The 12,344-nt window shown below is 46.6% G+C and overlaps 1 protein-coding gene across 1 annotated transcript; it reads left to right on the forward strand.

Annotated features, from left to right (window-relative positions):
- Positions 1-403: 403 nt before the first annotated feature.
- Positions 404-11,921, forward strand: LOC1271491 (uncharacterized). The gene is made up of 10 exons (XM_310291.8): positions 404-2,611; positions 3,056-3,463; positions 3,587-3,747; positions 5,497-5,766; positions 5,845-6,082; positions 6,158-6,259; positions 6,348-6,813; positions 6,916-6,991; positions 7,134-7,240; positions 9,038-11,921. Exons 1-10 carry the CDS (start codon positions 798-800, stop codon positions 9,611-9,613), a joined length of 4,218 nt encoding a protein of 1,405 aa, XP_310291.8. The 5' UTR covers positions 404-797; the 3' UTR covers positions 9,614-11,921.
- Positions 11,922-12,344: the final 423 nt, after the last annotated feature.

Below are 12,344 nucleotides of genomic sequence, written 5' to 3' on the forward strand. Positions count from 1 at the left end.
ACCGCGCTCGTTCGACGGTTCGTTCGGTTGTGTGCGTGGGGAGCATGTTTTTGGCGAATGCCGGCGTAGCGCAATTTCGTTTCGCAATGTGTGTGTGTGTGCGTGTATTTTGGGCCGCGAATAGAACTCGCGGTCTCTGTCTCTGCTTCTCTCTGTGCCAGGTTGTTAGATAGGGATTTCGGGATTTTATTCTAACCATGGCTGTGTGTGTGTATTGGAAAGAGCAAACACGATGAGGAATGAAACATGAACTGACATGAATTATTTCGTCATGCATGTTCTATTGAGCTTGTTATCCTACATGTTGGGAGGTGTGATGTGAGATAATTCCGCTGAAATGAAAGTAATAATTATGATTAAATTGAATAAGGACATTTCTTGATGTAATTATTTCCAATGGGTGCAACAAATTCGCTGCAGACGTTTTTTTAACCAAAAAAGTGATGCAATTCCGGGTGCTGTGTAAAATAAAGCTTCATTACTGCTGCAATTTACTTGAAAAACCTGTAAGTTTTCCTGATATGATACTAATAATGACTTTTATCTTTCCTTCCAGGTTGCGTACACACGAATGAAGACACTACGAAGCTCAACGTCCCAGCAACATTTCTTCGAAAGCAATCGAAGCGGTCCTTTCACTTGGGAATCAATTGGAAGAAATATCCGCTGGAACAAATCGCACCAGAAGGCAATACCTTCGTAACAAATCTATTTACACTCCCAATACCACGGATTGTAAATTTAACGCCCTCTACGATAAAAAAAAGAGTCGTACGCTTGTGCTCGTGTGGTGGTGAATGGGACTGGCGGCAGTTGCATCGGTGCCCGTGAAGAAAAGATCCGATGCAGTGGAAGAAATGGCACCCGCTCTTACCGAGCCTCTAAGCCAAAGCAAACTGTCCTCCTCGGCCGCGTCGGGTGCCTCTCCGCGAACGAGCAGCAGCACAACGACACCGGCCGCCACGACAACGTACGACGGTACGACCATCATCACCGCACCGGACAATGCCCACGCCGAGTATCACCAAACACAAGCGCAGCAACAGTTGGAACAGTTCGTAGATGCACAGCAGCAACACCATCAATCGCTTGCGATCGTTGACGCAGTCGACGTTTCTGAGAGTGTAGTTGTACCTTCCACTACAGCAGCAGCGGCAGCACTACACGGCGGGAACGAGGGAACGGCCATGATGTCCCTGCCGTTGGGTGGTTCCAGCGACGGAGTTGTTGGCTCAACCATTGTGGACGACATACAGAACAACAACAGCGGCGAGCAGGGTTTGAAGCTGGACGCCGACACAAACCGAGACCTGATCGAGATTGCCCTGGAGCAGCTGCATCAAGAAGCGGCCATGGGTGGCGCAGGAGGGAACGGAACCGAAGCGCCCGTGGTGGGACCGATGGCAGTGGACAACGTGGTGGATATGGCTGTCGTTGCCTCCCACTCCGGTGTATTGCCGGGCAACATGTTGCAGCTGCAGGAACAGCAGCTAATGTCGATGGAGCTGCCGCCGACGCAAATGATCGTTGCGCAGGACAATTTTCAAGATGCTCAACAGTTTCAGCAGCACCAGCAGCAACAGCAGCAACAGCAGCAGCAGCAGCAGCAACAACAACAACACATACACCAGCTGCCCAGCAATATAATGAGCATCCCGCTCCATGATGCATCCCAACCGTCCTCCTCTCTCGTGGGGGTCAGCGGTGTCAGCGGTAACGGCGAGCATGCCATGCAGCTGAGGGATAGCAACGAAATGGATCAGATGATGCGCGAGCTAGCTACGAACGACATTGATCTGATGCAGGTGTTTAAAAGCTTTGACCAAAACAGTCTGCTGCTTTTCGACGACGTGACGAATCTGTGCGACGTGCCGGGCGCCGACGGTAGCCAGTCGCTCTCCTCGCCCAACAAGGATCGCGAGCGGCTGGAGCAGCACGCGGAAATCATCAAGATGCAGGCCCAGATGCAGCGGAAACAGGACTTTCTGGCGCGGCGCCTCAGCAAGCTGACTGCCCGTTACATGGGCCAGCACATAAGCGAAGAGGTGGCCGGGCTGTTCGAGTACAGCCAGCGGTTCTGGAAAAAGCGCGAAAAGGAAACGGCCAAACAGCTGCACAACATGAACAGCGGGCTGCCGGCCGCCGAGGGTACCACCGGCAGCACCTGTTGGCCCGACATTATCCCGTTTCAAGCGCCCCCGCCCGATCCGACCCCGGAGAAGATGAAACCCATTTCGGCGAACGCGCTCAAATCGTGCATCAAGCGGCTCGAATCGATCGCGAACAAGATCTGCTCGACGCAGAGCAAACGCGTCCTGAACAGTCGCTACTTTCAGGGGGTGAGCGGCATCGGTACTGCCGAGGCATCGCCGTCCACGAGTAGCAGTGGTGGTGTATCCGATCCGACCAATGTCGCCAACATCTCCAACACTATTCCGCTGTTCGAACGGTCGGCCACGCAAGATCTGGAGCAGACGGCAGGCATGCTGTATGCCGAGCTGCGGCAGGTACAGGCCACCATCGATTCAGACGCCACGCTCAGCAGTTCCGGTGGCGAATCGGCGGACGAATCATTACCATACACGAACGAGATGCAGGAACCACTTCCAATGTAAGTATTTTAATACCACTTCGTTATATTATTCTTACGTTTTCGATTAATCTAAAGGAATGTTTATGGCAGTTAGGATCTATTTGAAAATCTATTGGTCATATACCACGTGAAACGGATTTTTTAAGTAAAATTGAACGTTAGTTTAGTAGGACAACATAACGACTAAGATATGTCGTGTTTACTCACAATCTTCCATGCTTCTGAATTATTGTATATTGTTAAAATTATCGACTATCGATTATCTCATCTAAATCAGCTGATGACTTTTCCACATCCAACTACATATTAACGACTTTAGAAGGGATTGTCGTCAGATGATTGTCATTAATACATATTTGCACTGATCCATCGTCTGATTCCTCGTCTTCAATCCCCTCCTTTCCATAATTTTACTTTTGAAACATTTACTAATACGTATCTTTCTTGTTTTATTCTCAACAGCAAGGAACGTGCCGCCTGGAGATGGGCTAATGATCGCGCGTCCGTTGCAAGCAAGTGGACGTGGGTAGTGGCCCGTGTAGCGGATCTGGAATATCGCATCCGGCAACATAACGAGGTGCTGTACAAAATTCGCCAAAACAAGGGTCCTGTTGTGCTAGAGGAAACGCCCGGTGTCGATGATCAGCACCAGCAACAACAGCAGCAGCAATCGGTAAATGGATATCGCGGCCAGTTGCCGGGTAGCAGCAAACCCTCAACGTCGCACGCGACGATCAGTGACGAATCTGACGCCGAGATGGTGTCCAGTTGTTCCCGGACGCGTCCCTACTGTCGGGCACGGTTCCGGAAGCGGAAGCTGATGCAAACGCACAACATGCACACCATATCGAAGCGTGCGGCCAAACCCAGGTAATGGAGAACGCTGAACACATCGCCCGCAGGGAGAGAAGTTTGATACAGCAAACATAGAGTACAGTTTTAATTATAAATTCTCTTTCTGCCCTTTTTCTCCTGTTTCCTCCTACGCAATAGCAATGTCAAGTGCGGTTGCCAGTGGCCACTCCAACCCTGTGCCCTGTGCACGGGACGTACCGATCCAACTGCGCTGAGGGAACCGCTGGACACGATGACGTTCCCGGAACGTGTGGCACTGCTCGATGCAAGCTTCCATCCAGTATTGAGTTTCCCAGAAGGTAAGAAACGACACTTGACTGCTTGTGCAGGCTGTGACGAATGCTACAAAAAGACAAACTATTTCTTCCCGCAAACTATCAAAACGTCGTAATCGAAACAGAAACGCAGAACGCGTTTCGTCGCGCCACCTTTTTCTGTATTATGCTAGTTGTGCTCGTTCGGTGGTTCGTTTATTCACCCGAGCACAAGAGTGATATCACTTACGCGGTGGAAATCAATCAGTTAGTGGGTCTCACGACCTCCGGTGAATGGAAAGGTTCCGTTCCAACGTCAGATGGCGGTCGTTGGTAGCGAGAACTATTGTGGAGCGAAAAATCACAACAGGGCAGTTTGTTTGTCTGCTAGCGATGCGAGTCTCTTGGTGTGTGTGTAAATATGAGAATTAATACAAACCCCCCAGTGAGAAGTAGGGCCCTTGGGTTGTGAGTGTGTGAAAATATTGTTAGTAAAATAGGTAGAACAGCAACGAACGATGAGTCAATCTTTTTTGCAACGCTCCACATAAACTAAAACTTTTGTTTGATTTAATCGCTTCATATTGATCATCGCTGCTTTTCAATTGTCTTCTAGTTCTGTCTTTTTGTGTAGAAAAATAGTATGTTTTCATGTTTTGCAGCTGCTTTTATTGGTCTGCATCATCCGTTCTCTTCGATGCATCCAAACTCTGTCGCGCACCTCGATCTCACCGAACCAGCAAGCTCTCCTGTTGGACAGCAATAAGTAAAGAAAGTTTGACCTGGGCATCTGGTTTGCATATGTGTTGTGTACAGCTCTACAACGGCGAGAATGTATGCGCTGTGCAATGCAATGAATAGCGTAAACCCTACCGCCCGTGCATAATGCGTTCCGTGCTACGTAGGACGGACCCCGACAGACGGTATGATTCGCTCGTGTGTTCGCTTTGATACTCGCTCTCTCGGTGTGGGTACGCAATCGCCACTAACAGTGACGGCGCACGGCCCCACATCAATACCAACAACTTCATCGTGTAACAGACATCACAACCCCCCTGCCAAGTGCCGCGCATACATCTTCGTTATGCCGCCCCTGGTTAGTAGCATCAACGGCAGCAGCATATTGGTGTGACCGACTGTACGTGGCGGCGCTGCGCTACTGTGCTACGGGGTCGGAGAGTGAGAGCAAAATTTCCCGCGCAAAATTTTCGTTACGTTACGTTGTGCGGGGAGAATTTGTGGCGTTTTTTGTGTTTTTGCTCTTGTTGACGACTGCCCCCTCTCCCTTTTACTCCTCACGCCGCGCAATGCGCGCGTTCCGGCGTGGAAAATGCATACCGGCGCGCATGCGCTTCAAGAACTAGCAACCAGCCAGTGCACCTCTCTTCGCCGCCTTTCTTTGGTGGCGGATGGTTATTGTGTGTGTGTGTGTGTGTGTGTGTCTGTTTGTGTGTTTGTGTACCCTTTTATCAACATCCCCGGATATGTGGGCCTGCGCCCGTTTTGGAGGTGGTGTGTTATTATGGAGCGTTTAACTAAAAACAAAGAGCGGATCGAGGTTGAGACTGTGTAATGAATGTTGCCATTATAATAGAGCCGACTGAATGACTCTCCATCTAAAATGACATGCAATAGTCTGTTTTTTTTTTGTCCATTAACCATGTTACTCCTTGCCCTTGCTTATTCTTATGCAAAACAAAACTATTAGACCTCAGCAAGGCCACTGCACTGATAATCAACTGATATTTTTCATTCACCTAAATGCAATGTAAAACTGTTCTTTTCCCATTCCAGACATTTCGCACAGCATACATCTGGAGGCAATAATGCGAAAGCCGGAATGGCAAAGCAAAATGATTCGCAGCAAAGTCACACCTGCTAGTCTGCTAGAATCGGTACCGGGAGCGACCGTACGCGGAGGATTCTTCTCGTCTGGCGATGAAATGGCGCCATCCTCCTCGCACGGCAAACGCTACGTCAGCTCGGACAGCAAGCGGAAGTACGAGTCGATGACCAGTAACAAGTACAAGAGTAACGATCGCTACACGGGTGATAGTGGAAATAGTAAGTCTCAACGAAAGTGTTACGCTACGGAAAGAATTGACACTGATCGATTTGCTATCTGATTTCTTCTTTTTACAGAATCGAAGAAAGCCAAAACCAAGCGGGATGTGATAATTTCGAATAGTCGTAAATCCGGCGCGGGTTATTCGTACGACGGCTCGCGGTCGGGCCCGAACGGGCACCGAAACAACAAGAACCAGCACGGTGTGAGCAAATCGCGAAAATCTTCCCATTGTTATGAGTACTACGATGGCCATGAGGGTGGCGTGAGTCGCAGCAGAAACACCTCACCAACGCCCAACAATCGAAGCGAAAGGTTAGTTTGACCGCTGTTTAAGAAGTGCGGTTCCATAGAGTTTACTCACTTCTCTTGTCCTCTCTTCTCTCACAGACGGTATCGTAACAGTGCTTACAACATCGATAGCATCGTTATTCCGAGCATGCCCGCCTCTAGGGTGTCGCTACCACAATACAAGGATATTGCTGTACCAAAGTACGTAACTATATTATAAGGCCGTGGCTTCGATGGCAACCGATCGAGCGTTACTCAAACTTGTTCTTCTTTTCTCACCTCGTCGCAGGTGGCGTATCATAGACTACCAGGAAAATGGGGACGAATCGCTCAACAGTCAAATGGATAGCTCAGCAACCGCCAACGAACTTACGATCGGCATGGAGTTATCCACGGAAGAAAATCCGACAACGACGCCCGTGAAGGTTGACGGTGCGATTCCACCGAACGGCACGAAAACGACCACGCCGTCGGCGACGATCGTGCCCACCACTGGGTACGTTGAGGCGGCGTATCAGCAGCAGCAGCTGATTGTGATACCGGCGCAGGACGAGGAAGATATCTCGGAGGAAACGATCATGCTGAAGCACGACCGAGCATTGCAGGAGGAGCGCAAAAAGTTCCGTTCGGTCCTGAAGTTCCCGTGGAGCCGACCACGCGCTAAGCGGCGCACCGACAGCCGGGCCGGATCAAGCGGCGGCAATACACCGGACCCGACGTCGCCTGCACCGCCAACGCCAATGGTGGATCATGATGTTAGTATTGTGTGGCACGATTCTACCGAAGGGATTTGCTCTCGACAAACTGCGCCATACTATAACTAATCACTTTTCTGTCCGATCAACTCTCGTTTTCAGTCATCGCCGGCTTGTCCATCAACTCCACTAACTCCACAGGATGGACAGGAGCTATCCGAAGCAAATGTTATGAATGGTAATTATATTTTCTCCGTCTTTCTCTCTATTCCAATGATAATATCTGGCGCCGGAAGTAGTGTAGATGAATAATTAAAGAAAAGGACAATTTTAAGGGTTTTTTTTTTCTAATTTATATTTATCATCTCTGTGTCATGCAGCGCTTAACAAGAGTCTCCACAAGAAAGAACGCCGTAGGACGGTGTCATCAAAACGAGAGGATCAACATGCTCAAGGAGCAGGAACCATTACACCGGATACGCGTGAGGTAAGAAACAATACTTTTTAAAAGTGTTAACGTGTGTAATGAAAAAATGTCACGGCAATCGTGTCCTTCCACTTGTGGCTAGTGCTGCAAAATGTCATTGTCAATGTCATAAAAAAATCTCTCTGAAACAAAACCCATTTCAGCGTCATGTACTCAATTTTGATAATCAGAGGTGATAGTCAGAATGGTTGGTGTGACCAATACATGCTCATGACATGTTTGCGACCATCGCTTGGTCAGTCACTATGTCACGACTTTTTTTTGCCGTGATCAGTTTTGCAAAATGTCACTGACATTTCTTCTTTCTTCTTTGGCTCAACAACCGTTGTCGGTCAAGGCCTGCCTGTACCCACTAGTGAAGTGAGCTTGGGCTTTCAGTGACTAATAAATTTCCCCCCATAGCAGGATAGTCAGTCCTACGTATGGTGGCACGGTCCATTTGGGAATTGAACCCATGACGGGCATGTTGTTAAGTCGTACGAGTTGATGACTGTACTACGAGACCGGCCGGTCACTGACATAGTCATGACAAATTCCGGCTGAAACAAAATCGTGTCAGCGTCACGAGCTCTACTGTGATGATCAGAAGCAAGCCTCAAACAGTTGGTGCGACCATCACATGCTTGGTGACATTGTGTGCAACCAACTCTTGGTCAGTCACTTGGTCGAGACATTTTTGTCGGCGGGAGGGGGGGGGGGGTGCTAATCAAAATGTCACCAAGCATGTGATTGATCCTCCAACTGTTTGAGTATCGTCACTGATCATCTCAGTTGTGTGCGTTATCTGATTTGAACTTCGTTTCAGTCATGAGTGTTGATGACTGAAACAGTGGCATTTGGCACCACTGTTCACAGCAAGAAAAAATCATGATTATGCTTGCGCCGGCATTAAGCTAAGCTTGTCAGTCAGAGTATCGCGTTGGACTACAGAATTCACATGTCGTGTTCAGCATGTCATGACGCACTTTTATTGATTATCAGCAATGAGCATCAAGCTACCACGGATATGTTCATTGTTTTCGTTGGTGACAATCTCGTGATACAGGGTTTACCTAGCCAATCCGGCATCGTCAAAGCGTTATCGGTCGCCGTAAATACTTTTTCGGGCGACGTAAACCCTCAATTGGGCACTGTCATTTCTATTCGAGCCTTGTGAAGTATGAATCGGGCAATGTACAGAATGAATTGGGCCTACTTTATATTTTGTTGCTTTCTAGCTGTAAAACAATACTTTTTTGCTAGTAGTTGAACTGATATGTATGAAAATTCTTTTTTTTTAAGTTTAATCACATAAAAATTATTCAAATTCCTTTTTTTTATTTTTAATTCAAACCCGTACAATGCAATTTGGTTTTATATATTTTTAAAAATATAATATGTTTGGTGATTTAATTAGGTAAACATTTTAAAATAATACATAATAAGTTAAACAACATGCAAAATACGTATTTTTAAACAACTTGATGGATCAAAAACACCGAAGCTACCGATTTGACACCTTCAAGAGTAGGACGCTTTCATTCTGTACTATGCCCGATTCATACTTCACAAGGCCCGAATAGAAATGACAGTGCCCAATTGAGGGTTTACGTCGCCCGAAAAAGTATTTACGGCGACCGATAACGCTTTGACGATGCCGGATTGGCTAGGTAAACCCTGTACTCATGACATTCTGCAGCACTGCTTGTGGCATCTATATGATCAATGTAGATGTTGTGTAATTACTTTGTATTAGGCATATTTGAAATCAATGTTCCGTATTACATGAATAACATCGGTTTGCTTTACTCTTTACAGGTTGTTTCGCCCTATGAAGCGTTGCAGTTCCCGCTAGCAGACGATATCTTCGAAGACATGCTGCGTTCGATGCCGAGCGATCACCTCGACAACGACTGTCTCAGCAAGCTAACCGGACGGAACGGTCTACCCTTCCGCCGTCCGCTGCATCGCAACAACAACGTGCTGCTGAGGGTGAACTCGAGCGTTAATCTGGCCCCGGCCAGCCTGGGCCTGAACAACCAGAACGCGCTCAGCTCAAACACCTCGACGGCGACGACCCTGTCGGCGACCGAGACCGATCTGGAAGATTTCGACGACGAGGATCTGATGCTGGCGAAGCGACGGGAGCAGGAGCTAATCATGCAGCGACTGCTGAACAGCCGCAATGAGTCGCAGCAGTACGAAATAGTGCCACCCTCCGCCAAACCGATGCTCGACGACGACGAGGATGCGATCGACGACGAAGAAACGGATACGGGCGAATCGCTGTTCGTCGAGGAGGACGATCCGAACGACCCGGAGTGGCACGACCGGCCAGCGGGTCGTGGCGGGGCAGGGGCAAGTGGCAGTGGTCCCGGAAATGCCAGAGTTTAGCTGCAGAGAGACAGCAGGAGGGATCTAAACTGTTAAGCTTAAGTATGTTACGCTTCATAATGTAAACGGCTATTTTTTTCTTGTTTTTTTTTACTACCAGTGATCCCGTTGAGCTTTCTTGATCGTTCTTCCGTGATCTCTTTTACGGTGCGAAACGGCCGTAAACATCGACAATGGAGAAGAAATCAGTGATATAGATATGCGGACAGAAAAGAGACGTGTTGTGCTTGTGCGTACATAAACTTTTGGGACATGGCAGCACTCACGCAAGTGCGAATATAATGCTCTGACCGTAAATATCGCTCTGTAGAAGGCGTCAAGTAGCGGATAGGGATGAGTCTTCTTTTTTTTAGTTAGGTCCGCATGTTCGGATCCAGATGAACAAATGAATCGGGTTGCGTTTCTCTCTTGCGCATCCTCTTTTTAACTTACCACCCGAACCAAGATTTTATGCATGCACAGAACCACAATCTTTGCTTCCTAGGTGTGTCTATTTCCAACACCATCTTCTCGGTTTTGTCTAATTTGACACCGTTTCGTTTCTTCTTGCGCGCGTGAAAACTAATTTTCAAGTTTAAAAGTGTGGGATCACACACATAATGCGTTAGTGTTTTTCCCCGAGGCGCGTGTATGTGAATAGTAAAAGAAAGGTTAAGTTTGTTTAATGCATTTAAATATTCATCGCGTGTCGAAGAATTGAAACACCATTCTAATTAGCGTTTTACTTAAAATTTCTGTTAAGCCAGGGTTACTACGTGCGGACTCACACACACACATCGAATTTCATCAATAGCACTGTAAATGTCCACGCGTACCGAGTTGAGGGTGGCCGAAGTTGTGAATCAGAATAATGAAGAATGGCTTGCTGTAAATAGTGTATGAATATAATAATACATGTCTGGAATTGGTTTGTAACAGAACATTAGAAGCAAACAGGGCCATCCTACGTGTGCACTTTGGCCGTATGCATTATATGTATGCTTAGTGAGTTTCTTTCTTTTCAGCTCGAAAACAACTCCTCCTCGTTATCGAGTATAAATCATTTTAGTACATATAATGAGCGCGCGCGCAGTTTTACCTTTCCTGTTTTGATCTACCAGCTCTTTTTTTATTATTAACTGCTAGCAATATTTCAGTTACGTTTTGTGCGTGTTTAACACCTTCAATTAGTGTAAGAAATAGGGAGAGCGTGAAGGAGATAAGGATTTGCAGATGAGTGTAGCATTGGTAATTGATACTCCATCAATCGCCCTCATCCTCCGCATTGCTATTGAAACACACATACCACCCATACTCCACACATCTGATAGCAGGTGAATGCTTCGCTGAATAGATATGTTTAATAGATATGACACAGAATTTAGCGACGCACAGTTGGAAGGGGAACATTTTTTAAACATTATTTTGAAGAAAAATGAGCTCCTGTAGCAATGTTGTTCTACCTGCGCACGAAGCTAAAAGAGTGGTGTATGATATAATTATTTAGGGGCAATTTTACGCATGGAAAAGGGTAAATTTCCTCCACTCCATCAGCCCATAAATTCAGCACCGAAAATATATACCAGCAAAACCAATAAATTGGTCTTTGAATATTTCGCTGCTTCGGGAGCGAACGATCGCCATAACCCTCTAACTAAGAGACGAAACAAACTTATTAAAATAAAAACACACACTCTCACACACACATTAAACGCTAATACTACTACTATGTGCAAAACAACACAGTGTTGTTGGCCTGAAATATAGAAAGCATGTAAATTTAGTCTAGTTTTTACGATTATATAGATGTATAAAGTTCAAGGGAAAGTACCATTTGGCATCGATCGAAAGCGATCGATGTATAGTAGGGCAGGGACCGTACCACGTTGATCATTACTACACCAACACCACCACCATCACGAGCACCAGCTAGGATGATTTTTCTGCTGGTAATAAATATAACTTGGATACATTGTTGAGTGAGCTAGTGCAAACGCAAATAGTGGAGAACCACCGGTGAAGGGGGGTCCTGTGGATACGTGTGTGTTTTCGGTGTGTGTTGTAAAATCACATACTTTTATGTAGAGTTATGAGAGTAGCAGTTATGTAAACCTGCTTTATTAAACGAAAACGCTTCAGTGATTGGGACAAAATATGGAAAGAGAGAGAGAGAGAAAGAAAGGAATGAATGCTATGGATGGACAGAATGAACAGTAAAAGAGGGAATTTGGAGGAAATCGGATAATATAGTTTCGTAACAAGAAAATACAAAAAAAATGTATAAAAATGGAATTATTACAAGTCGGCAATAACAGCCCGGTAAAACATATTTAATGGATTTTTGTGTACATTGATTGCACATAGATTTACAATGAGAAAATGGGACACTGTAAAGAACGAGGACAACGTAAGTATTGACTATGCCTAACTATTTCTTTGTTTACAAATTCATTATTTTACCACTTATCTTGTTACGATGTTTGAAGATGATCAACAAAAAATGTATAGAGCAGTACCCGGGGGGGGGGGAGGCTTGTAGCTAACAGAATAGAATAGCAGAAGTAATGTTTCCTAAAGTCCTTTTAGGCCGTCCACAAGGACAAAGGAGGCCTGGTACGCCCAAATTGAGGTAGCAGGATGGCGTGGAGGCGTCCACCATTAAGGCCGGGATAACGGACTGGCAGATGAAGGCGCGAGACCGTGAGCGTTTTCGGACACTCCTGAGGCAGGCCAAGACCGCAAAGCGGCTGTA

This window comes from Anopheles gambiae, chromosome 2 (assembly GCF_943734735.2).
Source record: "Anopheles gambiae chromosome 2, idAnoGambNW_F1_1, whole genome shotgun sequence".
Taxonomy (NCBI): Eukaryota; Metazoa; Arthropoda; class Insecta; order Diptera; family Culicidae; genus Anopheles; species Anopheles gambiae.